The sequence below is a fragment of the Cariama cristata genome, unplaced genomic scaffold, assembly GCF_000690535.1.
Source record: "Cariama cristata isolate BGI_N322 unplaced genomic scaffold, ASM69053v1 scaffold6926, whole genome shotgun sequence".
In the NCBI taxonomy this organism is placed as follows: Eukaryota; Metazoa; Chordata; class Aves; order Cariamiformes; family Cariamidae; genus Cariama; species Cariama cristata.
Window position 1 is genome coordinate 10,687 of NW_009622643.1, and position 17,245 is coordinate 27,931.

The 17,245-nt window shown below is 38.3% G+C and overlaps 1 protein-coding gene across 1 annotated transcript in view; it reads left to right on the forward strand.

Annotated features, from left to right (window-relative positions):
- Positions 1–1,883: 1,883 nt before the first annotated feature.
- FAM169B (family with sequence similarity 169, member B) overlaps positions 1,884–17,245 on the forward strand; it is a gene marked incomplete at its 5' end in the record, with an annotated part of 28,288 nt that continues 12,926 nt past the window's right edge. The window contains 4 exon segments of the mRNA XM_009702402.1: positions 1,884–2,017; positions 4,820–4,919; positions 12,773–12,858; positions 14,453–14,627. Coding sequence (XP_009700704.1) covers positions 1,884–2,017; positions 4,820–4,919; positions 12,773–12,858; positions 14,453–14,627 — 495 coding nt within the window.

A 17,245-nucleotide genomic window follows, 5' to 3' on the forward strand; every position in this document is an offset into this window, starting at 1 on the left:
CAAATGGTTACTGTTACCTTAGAATACAAGCATGTTATGTACCAGAAAGTTAGTGTAACCTTGAAGGTACTAGTTGTTTTCTTCAGTGAGGAGAAAATATGATTGTGCTTATTAAGTTGCTTTGGCTTAACAATAGCAGCATCTCATGAATAGTTTTTATTAGCATGGCCAATATTTTTTCTTTGTGCTAAACTTAACTCTCATATGCTGCTCTTTTGCAGAGAGTTAATTTACTAGTAAATTTACTTCAGTAAATTAAGAAAGTTTTTAATAATAATCTTTAATTTCTTTCCCTTATATGGCTTCTTTGCTTGATGGTGTTACACAGTACGCTGGGGAAGGCCGCTGCAGAAGAGAACTGCCACTGCTAAGTACTGGCTGGGATTTTATAATATGACTCAACTTGCCAGTGTTGCAATGCTGTTTTCTCTCCCATTTTGTCACATACAAACACGCTATGAAAACCATTTACAGAGTAGCTTCTGTTCAGCATTCTGAGTACATAGCTTTGCTGTCAAGCCTCAGGATGTAAACTGATTGCCTGCAAAGGGCAGGAAAATAATGTTTAAAGCATTTTAAGCAGTGCTGGATGGTGGTGAATTATCAGTTGTAGTTTCTTACCCTTTTGCTGAGGAGTCAGATACTGATCACTGCCAGAGGGAAGATGGTGGGACCGTGGGTGAATAGTCTGACCTGGTACTGCAAACCCCATGCTCCTACTTGTGCATGTAAAGGTATCATTTTCAATATGATACTTTTATGATTCATAGTTTCTGAATCTTAATACAGACAGTTCTTGCAATGGCCCTCGTAAGACTGTTCATTGTCTCAGCTGTTTTCTTTGCACTTACTTCCAGTGTAGTTATTTCACGTTAAACTTGGGTCACAGGAGCTGCCATGCAAGAGCAAACCATGAATAAGAGTGGAGATTTCAGAACTAAGATTCCAACTATAGCAGTGTGATAGAAGATTTTGTCCTCAGTTTGGGGCTTATAAGAGCTGCAGGTGTAGCTTGTTGATTGAAAGCCCCTTAAAATGAAACTACTTGCTTCCTGTGATAGAAGACTGACAGAATACTATTTGACTGCTAACCCATTTCTTCTGATGTTCTTTGTCTTGAGCTGGTGATAAGCCACCAATCAGTCTGGTTTGTTATATCAGAAAGAGGTTGCCCAGTTCCTCAGGAGCACCAAGCTGGACTTTGCATTTAGGTAACAGGCATCAGATGTATGTAATTTTTGTTTGCATGCAGTTAACGAATACCTTGCATGAATACCCTTCAGCATTGAGTCAAATGGATTAAAGGTTGTGTTGCATAAAAGATGATGTTTACTATTTTGGGAACTCTTATGTAGGTAAATATTTTATTATTTTTTGACATTATTTCATTGTTGTGAAAGTGCCCAATTGAAGTTACTCATAAAAGAGAAAGAGAAGACTAATGATATACAACAGATCATGGACTGACCCATAAAGAGGCACTCTTCCAAGAAAGAGTGGAAGCTTTGGAATTCTTTTCCTGTTATATTTTTGGACAGTACTAAAACTCAGGCTGTGTTTTAAAGAAGTTTTTTTGCTCTTCCAGCTTTAAAGCAATTTACTCACACTAGAGAAATTTGAGACTGTGCTTGTTGAATTCAAAGCAGACAAAGGTGATTTGATGCTGTCATGCTTCTACTTTGTAAAATTGCATGTCAAGAGGTAAATAACATGTAGATGGGTTTTTACCAGCCATACTATTTTAGACTAGGATTATATAAAAGGCTCTAATGGGAACAATAAGGGCTCAGCTACACCAAGCAGCTTCTGGGGAAACTGAGATTTTAAAACTCATGTTTCTTAGTTCATTTTAAAAATAAAAATATCTTGTGTTTTAACTACAGGTTGCCTTTACTTGGTAGATACATTAGCAGGAGATCCACAGGTTCTGCAAGTAGATGCTGAAACATACTATGAAAAACTCTTGAAGAAATCCTTGTCCGCTCCTGATGTCTTTTTGGTCCCTGGAGGAGAAGAGGTAGTAGGCTGATGTTTTCATACTACAAGTTAGATACTTGCAAGCTAGTTTGTTGTTATACTCATAGTCTGTCTGTGAATAGGGGTAAACTGGTGCAGCAGGATTACAAATCTCTTAAAATCAGCAAAGTCTGCATTATTTCAAATAGTTTGCATGCTGCAAATGAGAGATACCCTTAAACTACAAGTCTAAAACACTCTGAGTGTGGATGAGGGTTTGAAGTACTTAGCTGAACTTTGCATCTTGACCTGCCTCCTTACAGGACTGAATCAAAAGTGAATTTGATAGACATTTATACCATGGCACAGCTCTGTATTCTGCCTCTGCTGTGCAGTTTACACAGGTATTGTGATACCGTCTATCTTTTGTTTCCATTCTTTCCAATACTTATATTGCTAATTTTGAATATGGGTTTTTCCAAAGAAATTCTGATCAGATGTGATTGATAGATGGTATAAATACTGTAGGTGCCAATGCTTTAGGGTCCATTCCTGAGCCACCTGGGGGGCAGTGCATTGGAGATGACTGAGCAGGCCTATTAAAAATTCTGACTTCAGTCAACCTATGAAACCTTTCATTCTGGGCATTTTCTAGATCATAAAAGGTGTGCTGGACTAACTGTTATTGTACTATCAAACTAGTAAGTGGATTAGTTGAAATAAATGTTTGGAATATGCTGGCTTTTCTACAATTTAGGAAAATAATATGCAGTAATTTCCAGAAAAACGCTGTTTCAGGTGGGTAGCTTCATCTTTGAGTTTGAATGTGACTAGTTTTAAATACTCTTTGAATGCCCTCTAGTGGACTATGTAGGGTTAAATACAAACAAACCTGAAAATGCAAAGATCCCCCTAGTTTAGGGCCTCTGTGTCCTTACCTCAGCCTTACATGCCTGGTTGTACTTTGAGAGGCTCATTTGCTGTTCCATTAGAAGGGAGGATAAGTTAAAATCCCAAGCAGTGCTGTGCATATTCCTGCAATAGCTAGACACAGTGAGATCCGTTAAAAGTGGGCTTGCAGCTTTTGATTTAGAATTGTCTTGATTTTGTGGCTTGTCGTCAGGTCTTAAATATATCACGTGACTGATTTGAGTCTCATAGCAACACATTTCTCTTTGCATTCATTTAATTCAAGTCTAATCTAATCTGCAGTCAGGCAGCTAGTCAAGGGCATAAGTAATGGCAATGTTCTTGCTGTATTGTTTTTTTCCTTTATACTGTTTAATAAATTGTTCAGAGAATGTTAATATTTTGTAATTAAAAATAAATTAAATGTAATAAGGTAAAGCTTCCATCCCCAGTGAACATCTCTGCTAACAATCTCTATTATATACCTACAACCTGAAGGATGAGGATTTTGGTGTTTGAATAATGACTGTAGTTACCAGGCTTTTATTTTTTTCCCCTGAGCATCTGAATTAAAGCAGGTTTCAAGTGGCAGGACCAGCAACCATGAATAATTATTTAGCAAGTGTTAAGTGGCTGTCAGCCCACTTGCTCGGGTCACAGAACTTCTTTTTGGTATGGCATGGTCTTTGGTCAAGCAGTCAGTACAGAAATAGCAAGGATTATTGCAAGTCAGAATGGAAGCACGTTGGCGGCATTCATACACAGAAAGCTATGCTTGGCTCATGCTGATGTTGTTAGCACCTGTGAAATTACACATTACCTTATAAAAGAGAGTAACAATCATAGCAGTATTGGAAATAGTACTGGCCTTTTCATTATATTAATGCTCCCAGATGCCATAATGATGTCGATGCTGTTATATTTGAAGCATGCAAAGAACAACTGAATCCCCGGAACACACTTGAGATTTTGGGAAGCTCATGAATACAGGTTTCAGGCAGTTTTCAGTTTTTCTCCTGGAGTCCAGTGTTTGCATAGATGATCCCAGGATTCTGGCAGTCGAACTAGTGAACATGGGTTTCAACTTAAAGTTATTCTCTTGAATTATCCATATTCATACTACTCCTTCCATGCACCAAGAAATATTAAATGTATCACATGACTGATTTGAGTTTCATAGCAAACTGACAAATGGGTGCAATTAGAGAGAGAGGCACACCCACACATACACAATGGACCAGATTTTTGAAAGTACAGTACATACTGTGCTAAATTATGCACACTCTTTGCCTGTACCTAAAGTTACATGAGAGCATTTGCCATATTCATATGGAAATCGTCATCTCTATGCATATAGAGCTGTTTGAGCACAGTAATTTTGTGTTTATGTGTCACATCATTTAGAAGTTTAGTCTAAGACTGAGAGCTTGAGAGCTGCGTTTTGATTTTAGCTTTGCCTTCAACATGACCACCGTGTGCCAATTATCTACCCTCCCTGTGCCTCACAGATAAACTGCCCAGGCGCTACCCTCATGCTTTGATACTCCCTGTACCCTGAGGCTTAATTCATTGTTTGCAAAACACCACAAGTACTCAGCGGGACGATGCTGTAAGAAGTGCAAGTTGTATTTGTTTTTATTTGATGTGTCTGGTCTTTAATAACACCATTTGTCTCCATGTAACAGTGTTCAAAGCCAGGTTATGTACTAATCATAGTAAAGCTGGCATTAAGGTCTTCACTAACTTTGGTAGCTTGATTTCTTTTAAATTAGTGTTACTGATAATATTAGAATTTTATGTATGTTTCAGTGCCTTGAAGTTCAGAATTGAGAGGATGTTGTGCTAAGCTTATACCATGCATGTTAGTAAAACATATCATAAGTGCATCTAATACATGAAATACTTCTCATGAGCTTTGCAGTACAAACAGCTACAGGGCTTGTTTCTTTTTTAGGTTAAACTTGAAGATTCCTGTGTGTGTTTTGTCCCTCTCTACCGAAGTAATCCTACTTGCAAAATGTTGCTGTTAACTGATCCGAAGGATAAAGAGACAGGTTAGAATTGGTTAAAATGTTTTGAAATTTGAGTAGTTATACTTTCTTTACTTTTAAGATGGTCTGCTTGTTTATATATTTAACTATTTTGGGTTTTGCTTTGAATATGAAGTGGATTCAGTTTACCTGTCAGGGATTTGTGTCAGTGGGCTACTGATTAGAAGGGAGGATTGACAATCACAGCTTTTAACTTCTATGCATCGCTCTGCCGGTAGCTGAAAAATCACCTTGGGTAAATCTGTTATCCTTTCTATATTTGTTCAACAGGGTAATATTTTTCTAATTCAGGATCATGTGAAATTTAGTGCATTATAGTTTGGATAGAATTTTGAAATCCTTAAACAAAAGCAAATATATATGTGAAATTGTATTAGGTCTTACTGGTTCTTATTCGTATTATTTTTACTTTATGGTATCTTCTTCAGTCCTAGGTTTAATTGCCTCCTATTTCCAGTACTGATGTGTGAGGGGTAAATATGGAGTGAAACCATGCTCAGGAATTGAGTTAAATCCCTTTTATTTGGCAGTTCTCCCAAGATGTTCTTTAAGCTCTACCAGCTTTGCCTTGCTTACTGCTAGTAATGCTGGTGTTTTCCTATTACAGCCATGTGTCAGCCTGGCAGGGTTACACTACAATTGTGTTACAGGCAGAAGTCAGCATGTGCTTACTGGTGTTTCTGTTTCATGAGTCACTGCTTAGAGTATCAACAGGTTATTATGATTTGATCAATAATTGTGTCTAAGTTTTATCTTCCTGCTATCAGGATCACAGTATCTTCAGACACAGCCTGATTTCTTCCTACTTACTCTCTTAGGCAAGTGTCTTTGACTACGGAATGCGAAAAAATGCAAATGTAAAATAAGTAACAGCTCTTGATACCACTGTCATTAACAGGAAACTTGACTCCAAGTGGCATAGTACCAAAAGCCCAGGTTGCGACCCACCTAGATTAAATGAGTGTTGGAGCTGTTGGGAAGCAATGGGCTATAGAATTTTTGGAATATCTGCAATAAAGACATGAACCTATGCATTGACCCATTGTTAGGGAATACAGAACACATGAAACCTCTTAAACTTTCAGCTTCCACATGTGGCAGCAAACTAATGACATCTGTCATTAAAAGCATACTTTTTTTTTTTTTTTGAAAGGATAAGCTATAAATTATGCCTGAAAGGCTTTACTGGCCAGTGTTCTTAATAATACAACAAAGGCAAGGGAAAGAAGTTTAGCACTCTTATGTTCCGTTCTAAAGTGTGTCAGGTAATGATCTTGCACTCCTAGAACAAGTACTATTAGTGTAACTATGTGTTCATTGTTCAGTCCAAACCCTGTAACCAGGAAATTTCTTCATAAGAACAAAAAGCAGATTAAAATCATCAGTGGTTAGAGATGAACTCTGCAAAGTTTTCCAGCACCTTTTACATACAATTTCAATTGGACTTTTGGTAATGGGCTGTGATTCACATAGTGGACAATAAGAGACCTTTCCAAGTTACGAGTGTAGTCAAAAGACTTTCTGGTCCCTCTAAAACTATTGATATAGAATTACTTTCCTGACATTAATTTGTATATTCCCTTAACATTTTTCTGAAGAGAGAAAGGCACCGGTGTGATAAAGGAGAGAAGCGTCTACACCGGAGCCCAAACTTGCTCTATGAGTGCAGTTGTGCATACCTACTGACTCATGTTCAAAGGAATGTAGTTGAAAACAGCATTAAGTTGGTTTAGGCAGCACAAGAGGAATAGGGATCTGTAACAGCTACTATGTAAAACTAAAGAAGTATTAAATAAATGCAGGTGAAAGCAGTTCATTTAGCACAAATCTTCAGTTAAATGGTCTAATAGCATTAGGAAGAACAAGTATTAATGAGATACATGTACACAAGGAAAAAATTATTTCCTACAGGAGCAAGACAAACAAGTCCACATTGGAGCCTAAATTACATGGTAGTGTCCTGTTTTCAGCTGGGATAGAATTAATTTCCTTCCTAGTAGCTGGTACTGCACTGTGTTTTTTGGATTTAGTGTGAAAATAATGTTGATAAGACATTGATGTTTTAGTTGTTGCCAAGCGGTGCTTACTCTAAGTCAAGGACTTTTCAGTTTCCCCTGCTCTGCCAACAAGGAGGTACATAAGAAGCTGGGAGGGAGCACAGCCAGGACAGCTGACCCAAACTAGCCAAAGGGATATTCCATACCATAGAATGTTTATATTAAAAGCTTAAACCTAGCAGAATAAATGCCTTATTATATTATAAACAACAGACTGGCTGACTGCTGTTGACCCCCTTGCAAAACTTTAGCTCGAGTCACCAGCCCATAGTTACAGAAAGAGTTTCACAGAGACCAGTAAATCTAGTTATTTAAGTAAGGCCTACATCATCTGGCTTTTAATATTTCCTTTTAAAAGTACGATTTAAAGGATTTTATTGGAAGTTCTTTGTTTCTGGATTTTCTATGCTATAAACGTGTGGCCAGCCTTCCTATGCATATCAAATTTGACTGACATGATTTTTTTCTTTAGATGAGTTTTAACAAGTTTTCATTAGTTCTCTAATAGTCTGCTAGGGTGTATGTATATGTGTGTGCATACCTATACATATGGGTATATACATTTGAAGTATTTTGTCCAAATATTTTTCCCACAGTTCAACAAATTTGGAATTGACTCTCAAGGCAGCAGACTGTGTTAATGTGGCAAGTCCATCTGGATTTGCTTACCTATATGACCTTTTGTTCTGACCAGTGAACAGATCAAATTGTTTCAAAACCAATTCCTTCAGAGAAAAGCAGTATTTATTAACTCAGTCATCGTTGCTTAAGGATGTGGGCAGAAAGTTAAAACACTGAACAGGTGTTTTCCTGATGTTTTTTCTTCCCTTGAGCTTTACACTTTTCTTGTGAACTAGAGTTTCGTCCAGATGGGAGAGGCAAACAATCTTGCTGTAGCTGATCTCTACTCTTTCTCATGTGCTGCCTGGTGTATCTGCATTTTAGTTTTACTTCACACCAGGAGCGCTCTTAGAAGCAAATTTCCTGGTTGTCCCCACGTACTGTGCTTCAGTTCATATCAAGGAGCAGTCTCAGAGCGTGTGAACTGGATTACTTTTGGCTGAAATGAAATTAGAGGATGCACTCCAGAAGCACACTGATGTGCCCCAACCTCTAAGGGGCTTTTGGTTTTCAGCACCAGGCTAGAATTTGTGAACATCAGGTTCTCTGCACCAAATGTTTTGCTCTGTAAGTACAGTTTTGTTCGTGTTAATCTTGCTAATGCAAACATGGCACACTGATTTTTCCTCTTCCAATTAATTTGCACATTTCTGAAGTTCAGTGGGGGAAGGGAGCCCAGGGTGTCCCAGGATACGCTGCAATAGTGGTTCTTTACTGAGAAGCAATTGGAAACAATGTAGAAAATGCAGCTAGTAAGTATGCAGGGCATGCTTAGTTGTGTACTTCTCAGATCCTGATGTGGATAGTGAAGCAGCAAGAAGTGTTAGAATCCTCATTGCTTGGTTATACCACAGTTCACATGATGCTTTGAGACCCTATCATACCGCTCCCAAGAGCTGCAACCTTCCTCTACTCCGGTGGTTCTACTGACTGGTGACTGCTAAAACTCTGGCTAGAGCCTTTTGAATCTAGTTCTCTTCTCCAGCTCTATCCCTGACACCATCAGTTCCTTCAACTTTGCTCTAGCATCTCCACCTTTGTTCCCGGTGGCTCCCCAACATCCCTCACCCCCTAAAATGAACTCTGTACAAAGCCTTGACAACTGCTGGGGTTAACCACTCGCCTGGGCAGGACCTTAATCTCAACAAGAAAGCTGTATACCTTGCATGTCTTATGTTCATATGTGATGGGATTTTCTCTTTCAACTTCTTTTGTGTTTACATCTATAATGGTTAAGTATTGCGTAGATAAAATGATGCATCTAATACTTATGAAATAGTATCTCCTGCAATGTACTTATTTTCCCACAGTTCCCAAAGAAAATGTTATCAGTCTAAGAATTTATGAAATTCTAATAATTTAGACTCTGGAAAAATACTGAATTTACCAGCCTAGCTACAAGTTTGCATGTGAAGAGCTTTATAGTTTGATGGCTTTTAATTCTTCAATGTAGGTTGAGGAGGGGTTGATTCCAACACTGAGATTTATATCTGATCATTGTGATCAGATGGGTTGTCGTCCAGAAGTGATGTGTAGCTTGTAATCTGAAACGACCTGCATATTTCAAAGAGAAAATGGGTATGGTAGCTCTTCCACAGGACTTGGTCTTGGTTGGGAGCATTTTTAATTTATTTTGGATGGACTGAGTGTTCTGTTCTGTTAGTATATCTGTACAGATATTTTTATGAGAATGTAAATTCTGTTGTAAGGGCTTACAGAGCATAGCATGGGTGATTAACATCTTTATAACACTAAATAAACATACCCTATTGTGCATTTTCTGTATGCTGTATATAATAATTTACAATAACTGTTAGGTGCCATGGAACATTTATCACAAGACATTTGCAGCAAATCACAGAGTAAAGCTCGAATTGTAGAAGAAAATGCCATTGGTTGCAGGAAAGATATCTATCTTAGATACTTGAATGGCTACCGTTACTGCAGCATCTGCATGCTTCCCAAGCTTTAATGTATTTATTTCAATAAGACTCTTAGGAGAGAGAGAGAGAGAGAAATGCTCTTATTCCATTTTAAAGACAGGGAACTGGGAGGGACAGCTATTCACAGTATGTCAGTGTTGCAGAATGCAGTTTAATGTAGGATATCTGAGCTTGCTCCTTTGTCAGAGCTGACCTAGGCTCGGTTGCATGGAACTACATGTTGGGGTAGTTTACCATTCTCCTTCCAAGGTGGAAATCTGGCAAAAGCAGCCTCTGTAAGTGTGTCATCAGTCTGAAATACTGCCAAAATTAAGGTAAAGATGACTTTATCTAAGGTAAAGAACTGGTACATTGTATATTTATTAAACAAACTCGAATTACATCTGTCATATATAGCATTGCCTTTAATTTAGTTTGTGACAGAGGGATGTGTTTCAGCAATTCAGGTGAAGGCTTGGGAAAAAGAAGTACAAGGCTGGATGTTGCTTTAATTTTTCCTGCTTTACTCTGTGTGTAGAGTCCTGATGTGCACATTTCATTCAAATAGTTGCACACCAGTGAGGGAACATTTGGCCAGCATAGCCTAGAAAGTAAAAATATAATCCAGACCTGGGTTGGGAAGGGATCCATGTTTGCCGAGCAAAAGGAGACATTTCATAATCACAATTGCATTATGCTTAGTGCCTAATTCAACTCAGTGTTCTTCAGTACTGTATTCCAAATACCCGTAGTGGTATGGAATTGTGTGCTTCACAGGCTCTCAGCTTCTTGCAACACTCTGATCGCTTGCAGTCAGACAAATATATTCAAAGTACTGAGGTTTAGCAAGCTAGTGCTTACAGGGCAAGCCACCCAACTCTGCATGCCTATACTCCATTAATTGTGAACTGAAATGTGTTGGGCTTAATCCATTTCACCTAGTCGTGCAACTGCAAGATCATAGTAATGGTGTACATTATGATTCACAGAGTTCATGATGTGTGTAACTTGCTGTTGGCAATAACTTGATCTCTTATAATCAGGTGAACATAGTGGAATGTCTTGGAAAGAACAAGTCTGGGAAAGGAGAGCGAAGGAACATGTGGTCTCACAAAACATATTTGCATTTGAAATAGTGTTCCTCAAAGTTGATTATAAAATGAATATGAGAATGTGGGGAAGCATGGATGGATTTAACTGCGGACCAGATGTTGACTTGAAAAATGATAACAAAAAGCAAACTACATATGTTTGTGTGAAATCTGGAGAAATGTTTTTCCTTCAAGGAAGGCATCCATATAGATAAGGTTGCTCAAGTAATATGATGTGACAGTTGCTATGTCAACTACTGTTCCCTTCCACACATTTAAATTATTGAATAGCACAGTAAATGTTCTATAAAAGTAGCTCCTTACAACATGGTTATGCATCTTCCTATTTTCCTCAAAGCTTTTAAAAACTTTTTTGACCTTTACTATGAGTCTTGTATGTGTCTGAACTATGTGCCAGACCTTTGTGCAGCTCCCATTAAAGTCAGCATTTGGCCCATTCTGTCCCCTTTGTCTGACTCAGCTCCCTTTGTAGCTGCATGTTTCATGGATGTGTAATGGAGCAGTGGCTGCTTGCATTTGAAAGCGGAGTGAAGGGATTGAGGGAACAGATTGAATCCATCACAGAAAGAGTATGAAACTCCCATGCAAGTAAGCGCATAATGTTTAATGAATTGAATCTGGTGCTATAAACAGGCATCTGCCCTTGCGTGCAATACTTTCTTCATTGTTAATCCAGTACACAAAGTGTAACGCTTTTTGGCACATGCTTTAATAATTTATTTGAAATCTAAATTAGCTAAGCAGAATCTCCAGCCTTAAAGCCAGCGGAAACTGGTAGAGGCTGAAACAAAAAGGGAAACTGACCTATGTGCAGCAGTGACATTTTTATAACCTGAGGCTAAATCAGGTAAATGATGAATCCTATTAAAGCCGTTACACTTCCTTGTGTGTGAGTTTTAAAATTTCTTGTGTTTGTCCCTAGTTGGGTAGCTTAGAAAACCGGTAGATGGTGCACACTCCGAGGACTCAAGAGGTGTGAACTACATGCTGTTCTTTGCAAGATACTTTCTATACTACATTTTATCTTTTTGTCTAAAAATGGGGGTGCTAGCTGCCGTATTTGAAGATGGTAAAGATACTGGTGTTCTTGAGCAATCTTGGAATTGTGGCCATGTACTTTCTTTAGGTGGATGTCACCACTGTACGGGTAATAAAATTCTTTTTGCTGAAATATTTGCTGCTTGATGTGTTGGTGGTCATAAATGATAAAATTTCTAAAACCTGCTCTAAACCCTTAAAATCTATTCTATATCCTTTGAAACGACCCTGTGTTAAAACTTTTCTTTCTGAACAGGGCTTGGGAGCAATTTCACTGTCACTGTTGCTGCTTCAGTATTTCTCTTGTAAATCTAATGGCAGGCAGTGAATTCTGTAGATTAACATGTAGGAGTAGGGTTTAAATACTTGTTTCTGCATATGTGAAAAATTCAGGAAGTATAGGAAGAAGTGGGGTGCAAGTTTTGCATAGCACCGGCACAAGGACTTGGCTTATGTGTAGATTGGTCATATGCTTTTGCTTCAGGGCAAAGTGTATCTTACTTTTGTGTGCGTATGTCTGTCCTTTGTTGATAGAAACCTCTCTTTATGCATTTGAACTTCTGTGAATATCTGTCTGTGCAGAGATTTAGGAGTCTGTACTTTAAAGGTATAGATATATAGAAATTCAATCACATAGGCAGCTAAAATGCTTTTTGATAAAGCAGATGTGAAAACTTCTGTGTTTGACTTCACTGTGGGTGCAAATACGGGCATGTATGCATGTGGACAGGGGAAAAAAACTTCAAAAATGTAACCTTTCGCTAGGTAGCTCTCTGTGTCCCAAATGCCACTCAAACTTACTTTGTTACTGAGCAGATATTATGCAGGAAGTCTTTATTCATATGGCACACAGGTTGTCACACCAAAGTCGCATCAATTCCTGAATAAAATTACGTTCATTTGATGCCTTATGTGGTACTGAAAATTGGATATTAAGGAACGTGGAGGTGAAACTGAAATACAGTTGTTGTTCTGCTGTCTCACAGCAGATCAAACTGGAGTCAGCTGGAGGGAGAAGTAGATCTGAGGCTGCTTGTGGAAAGGTTCAGAACCAACTTTGTATTTATTTGCAGGTAAGGTGTTCCCTTGTATTTTTCTTTTTGTAGTTTTGGCAGTTTATTTGAACCAGTGTTGGTGGCCGGTTGAAGATGTATTAAAGACAGCTGATCCTTCTAGAGATGGGCTAATTTCGGTAAGGATGCTATTTTAAACAGTTACCTTTACCCTGGAACTTCCCAGCTAGAACAATCATATGTAATTGTCTCTGGTCTCCTATAGCTCATGCTTTATAACCTCTGTGGGATCTGGGCTATGTGACTCACCAAGTACTTCACATGTCTCCCATTGCACAGTGACATGCACATTAATCCTTTCTAAACAATTTTCTGCATGCAGTTTATGATTCATCTGTGGGATTTATTTTGTCTTGTTTTTAGTTTACCCTCACAGCCTACTAAAGGAGTAATCAGATAAACTGAATTACTACATTAGCAATAACTCTTCACATTAGTTTTGCTTGACTGACTGTCTGATGGGAGGTGTTACTACCTTTTGAAATAATGTCTTATCTAGCTAGTTACGACTTTATTTGCTTTGGATAATGTTTATATTGTGTTCATTGTATGAAATGGTTGTTATTGCATAGTTTCTATATCTGTAATTCTTTTTCCAAATAAATTACCTTAATAGGATACAACTACTTCTTCGTAATTTGAGAGACTTGAGTAGCCTGTAGTCTGTTTTCAACTAAGAAGTCAGATGCCTACTGCGTATGAGCTTTGTGTTGCCATGAGGATATTAAATCAGTTCTGTTTCCTATCCAACTCTCTGAGTCCAGCTTTGCTCCGTAATGATTCTGTTCCTTTATCATCTTTCCATAATATCTGCCATACACAGAGTTTAATTACTCACTGAATTAAGTAGGCTTTTTGTGAGTAACTGAACTGGAGGGATTTTGAGATACAAATCCTTGCAAGATGGAACTTGGAGTATGAACACAGGCTTTCAGGCTTTCAAGCATCTGTTGTATCAACAGAGAGTGAAAAAATTTCTGAAAATAGAAAATTTGCCCCTTCTAGCTCATTGGTAAGAGGTAAGTTGTCATTATTTGTGGAAACTCTCATTTTCTTTTTCAGCATGCATCTAAAGCTTTTTACCTTGATAACCAATATGATCTTGTTCTTTTATATTCCTCCATCTCCCTGTCCTGTTGGTTGTCTAGTAAGAAGCATGGCATAAAACCTGATTGTTCATGTTACACCTAGATTATAAGGTGTTTGGGACAGACTGTATTTATTCTCTGTTTTGTATAGTGTCTACCTCAGTAAGGTCCTTGTCCACTAAAGTTCTTTGATGCTGTGGCAAGACAGGTAATAGGGGAGAGGTGACCAGGATAACACAGTGAATCCTGTCTTTATTTGACTTTTGGGTCGGATTAGATTGCCTTGATCCTATTTCCAAACCTAAGGCTAGTTTGCTGTGACTACAATCAAGATACTTCTTTTCCTGCTGCTTTAGAATTCCTCTCTGTGACAACGGGAGACATGTCAAGCTTTATAAATTGTTACTAAATTATTCTATGCCCTTTGAATAGAGGCTGAAACACTGGGAAAAACTGGTTTGCCAGTCTGTCTGTACCAGTTAATGAGATATTTTCCCCAAATTAAGTGTACATGTTTCCTCACCTCCTCCTTCCCAGCCTTTTTGAATTTTGAAGCCTTTTATGAAAAGCAAAATACTAATCTCTGCTTCATTTTTCATTGATCTGTTTTTATTTGTTCTCTAAGGTCCAGACCTTTGGAGAAAGGATTGTCCTCTTTGTTCTGAACTACATTATTTTTGGAATGTTGGAAGGGAGTACAGCTAATGATGCATTCTTTCTACCTCACTCTGCCACCGAGTGTGCCAAGATACTCTGGAGAAATGGCGAGGCGGTTGCCTTTTACTCAGTCAAGATGAGAGGTAAGGTCACTTTAGAGATACATTTCCATTGATTCCTAATAGCTAGAAATGTAATCCTTTTGTTTATCTTTCAGTATAAATAATCCTGGCTCTCATTTACATTTTTATATCAAATCTCTCTCAGAATGAATCTGGGGAACAAACCTTCCCAGAATTTGGAAGCCATCCATATTACTTTCATTTAAACACGATGGTTCCAAACTCTATCCTCGGTTATACTGAGTGATCTGAGGTACTGGCTTATTCCAATAAAATATGCTTTAATGCAGCCAAGTAGAAGGCCATACATCTAGGAACAAAGAATGCAGGGCCTCCCCACAGAACGGAGGACTGCATCCTGGAAAGAATGATATCTGAAAAAAGGAGTACAGTTCATAGTGGAAAACCAGTTTATCAGGAGTGGCTGGTGGCGAGAAGTGGCAATATCCTTGGATGCGTCAGGAACAGTGGCTGGGTTGTGTAAAGGAAGGTGTATGCCCTCGATCAGTCCTGGAATTCTTTGTCCAGTTGTGGTACTCCCAGTTTAAAGAATGATGATTAACTGATTTCATCATTACTTGATTAACTAGCATAGAAAACAGACAAAATGTATTTGATACTTTAGGGATACCTGCACCAGTATAAGCTTTAGTAAAGGTCTTTTATTAGAGAGTTTGTATTAATGCAGGTCTAGAATGGAAAAGGCTTCATTAGAATAATCCAGGTATGCAGTTGAGTATGTACCCCCATGTACGAGCTGGTTACCGGTCTGCGCTTAAGATTCCTGGGTGTCATCTTGATACCAGTGGCTTAAACGAAGAGAAGTTGGTATCTTTGGAGGTAAATGTATTGTTCAAGTCAGCAATCAGTAGCCATCTGTCCAAAAGGGGAGAATAAGCAACAGCTTGAGAGCTGTACAGATATGGATTCCTTTGGATTCCAGAGGACAGTCTGAAGGTGCCTTCTCTGACAGAGTCTCAAAGGCCAGCAACAATAAGAGATGTTCTGCTCTTCTGCTCTGTTGGAATGTGCAAAATCCTTATTCACACTGACGTTTAGCTTGTGCACCACTGTGCTGGTACGGTGCTACTGCACTATCAACGATGAATCAAGTCTCAGCCTATGATAAAGGAATCTTGTATATATCTGTAGGTATGCTGATGAACTGGTTTGTAATTGGCAAACACTTCAATTACCATAGTACATTTTCCTTTAAGTCCGTAAATATTTCCAAGCTTTTGGAAAGAAACATTTGTATGGGCTGTAATGATTCATGCTTCAGTAAAATAAATTTGTACAGTAGTCTGTTATTAGGTGGAGTATTAGCCAAGTTGAAACTGTTTCTGAGTAAGCTGAGAGTCACAGTTTGGTTTTAAACCAGGTCCACATAAAATACAAATTCTTCAAGTCCAGCTTTGTCAGCATCTGTCTTTTGTTGCCAGTGTTTTTTTTTTTCTCTGGTCAACTAGATTTGTTAGTTTTTGGCCTGTGTCAAGAATTACTGCAGTCTTTTGCCAAAGACTTTTCGGGAAGCTTGAAACTGATTGGTTTTGCCCCTTTTTGCTATTTGCTGAATGCATTTAGAAAATAATTCTTCTTTCTGAAGTTCTGTGATTTCAATTTCATACCAGCCATGCTCTGGATCATCCTACTCTCTCTACTTTCTAGAAGAGCCATGGATTTATTAGGCCCAAAACAGGCTAAGATAAATATCTTCTCTTAGAAGTTGTATTTCACATGGTTGTTTTAGATTTTTTTTAACTTCTCTTTTTTTACCATAATGTAAGTTCTTTTTCCTTGTACTGTCCTGGTCAGAACATTTAGTAGGGGCAGCTTTAAGTACAGGACTTTATATTGTCCTGCACCTCTGTTACAGCTTCTGGTTTTAGGCAGAAGTTATCTTCCTCTATGCCCATCTAATTTTGCCCCATTAGAACCAAAAGGTTATAATGCCCTTTATTTCCATGCTCTGCAATTATCTGGCCATTCTTTATACTTTTATTTTCTTCAGTAGGTAATTGAGACTCTCATGCTGATGTTGTATTCAACTGTATTTCTAATATATGAATTTTCCATTATCTACAGTATGACAAAAAACATGCTTCAGTGGAACCAAATAAGCCAGAACAGATCTGTGGAGCATGGCTATTTCAAACATAAGTCATCTAGGTGAATCATAGAAATGGTGACCAAGGAGGAGAGAGTCTGTGCTACAGATTCAGTGTGCTGTTAGGCAAACTAAATTTTCAATGGACTTCAGTCGTTCCAATTGACTGTCTTGGCAATATTGTAAAGTAATTTCCTTTTCCCAGTTCCTAGGTGGCCTGTACAAAGTGAACTTGGTAATTTGGGTCCAGTTCCATGCATCCATGCATCTTATGAGCACCCTTAACGGTATCTCTTTTGATGGTCTAGCTAGAGAGGGACAGATGGTCTTGAGCACCCGCCTTGCTCAGACATGCAGTAACTGCAAGTCAAGGTTTTGAGACAATTTGGCAACTACTGACACAGGCCATCCTGCACCTGTTGTGTAGATAAACAGAGGACTAATTCTTCAAGGCTATCACTTTTCATCAGCATTAGACACCTTTATTAAAACAAAATTTATTCGTGACTACACAGATCATCAACCTAGCCTC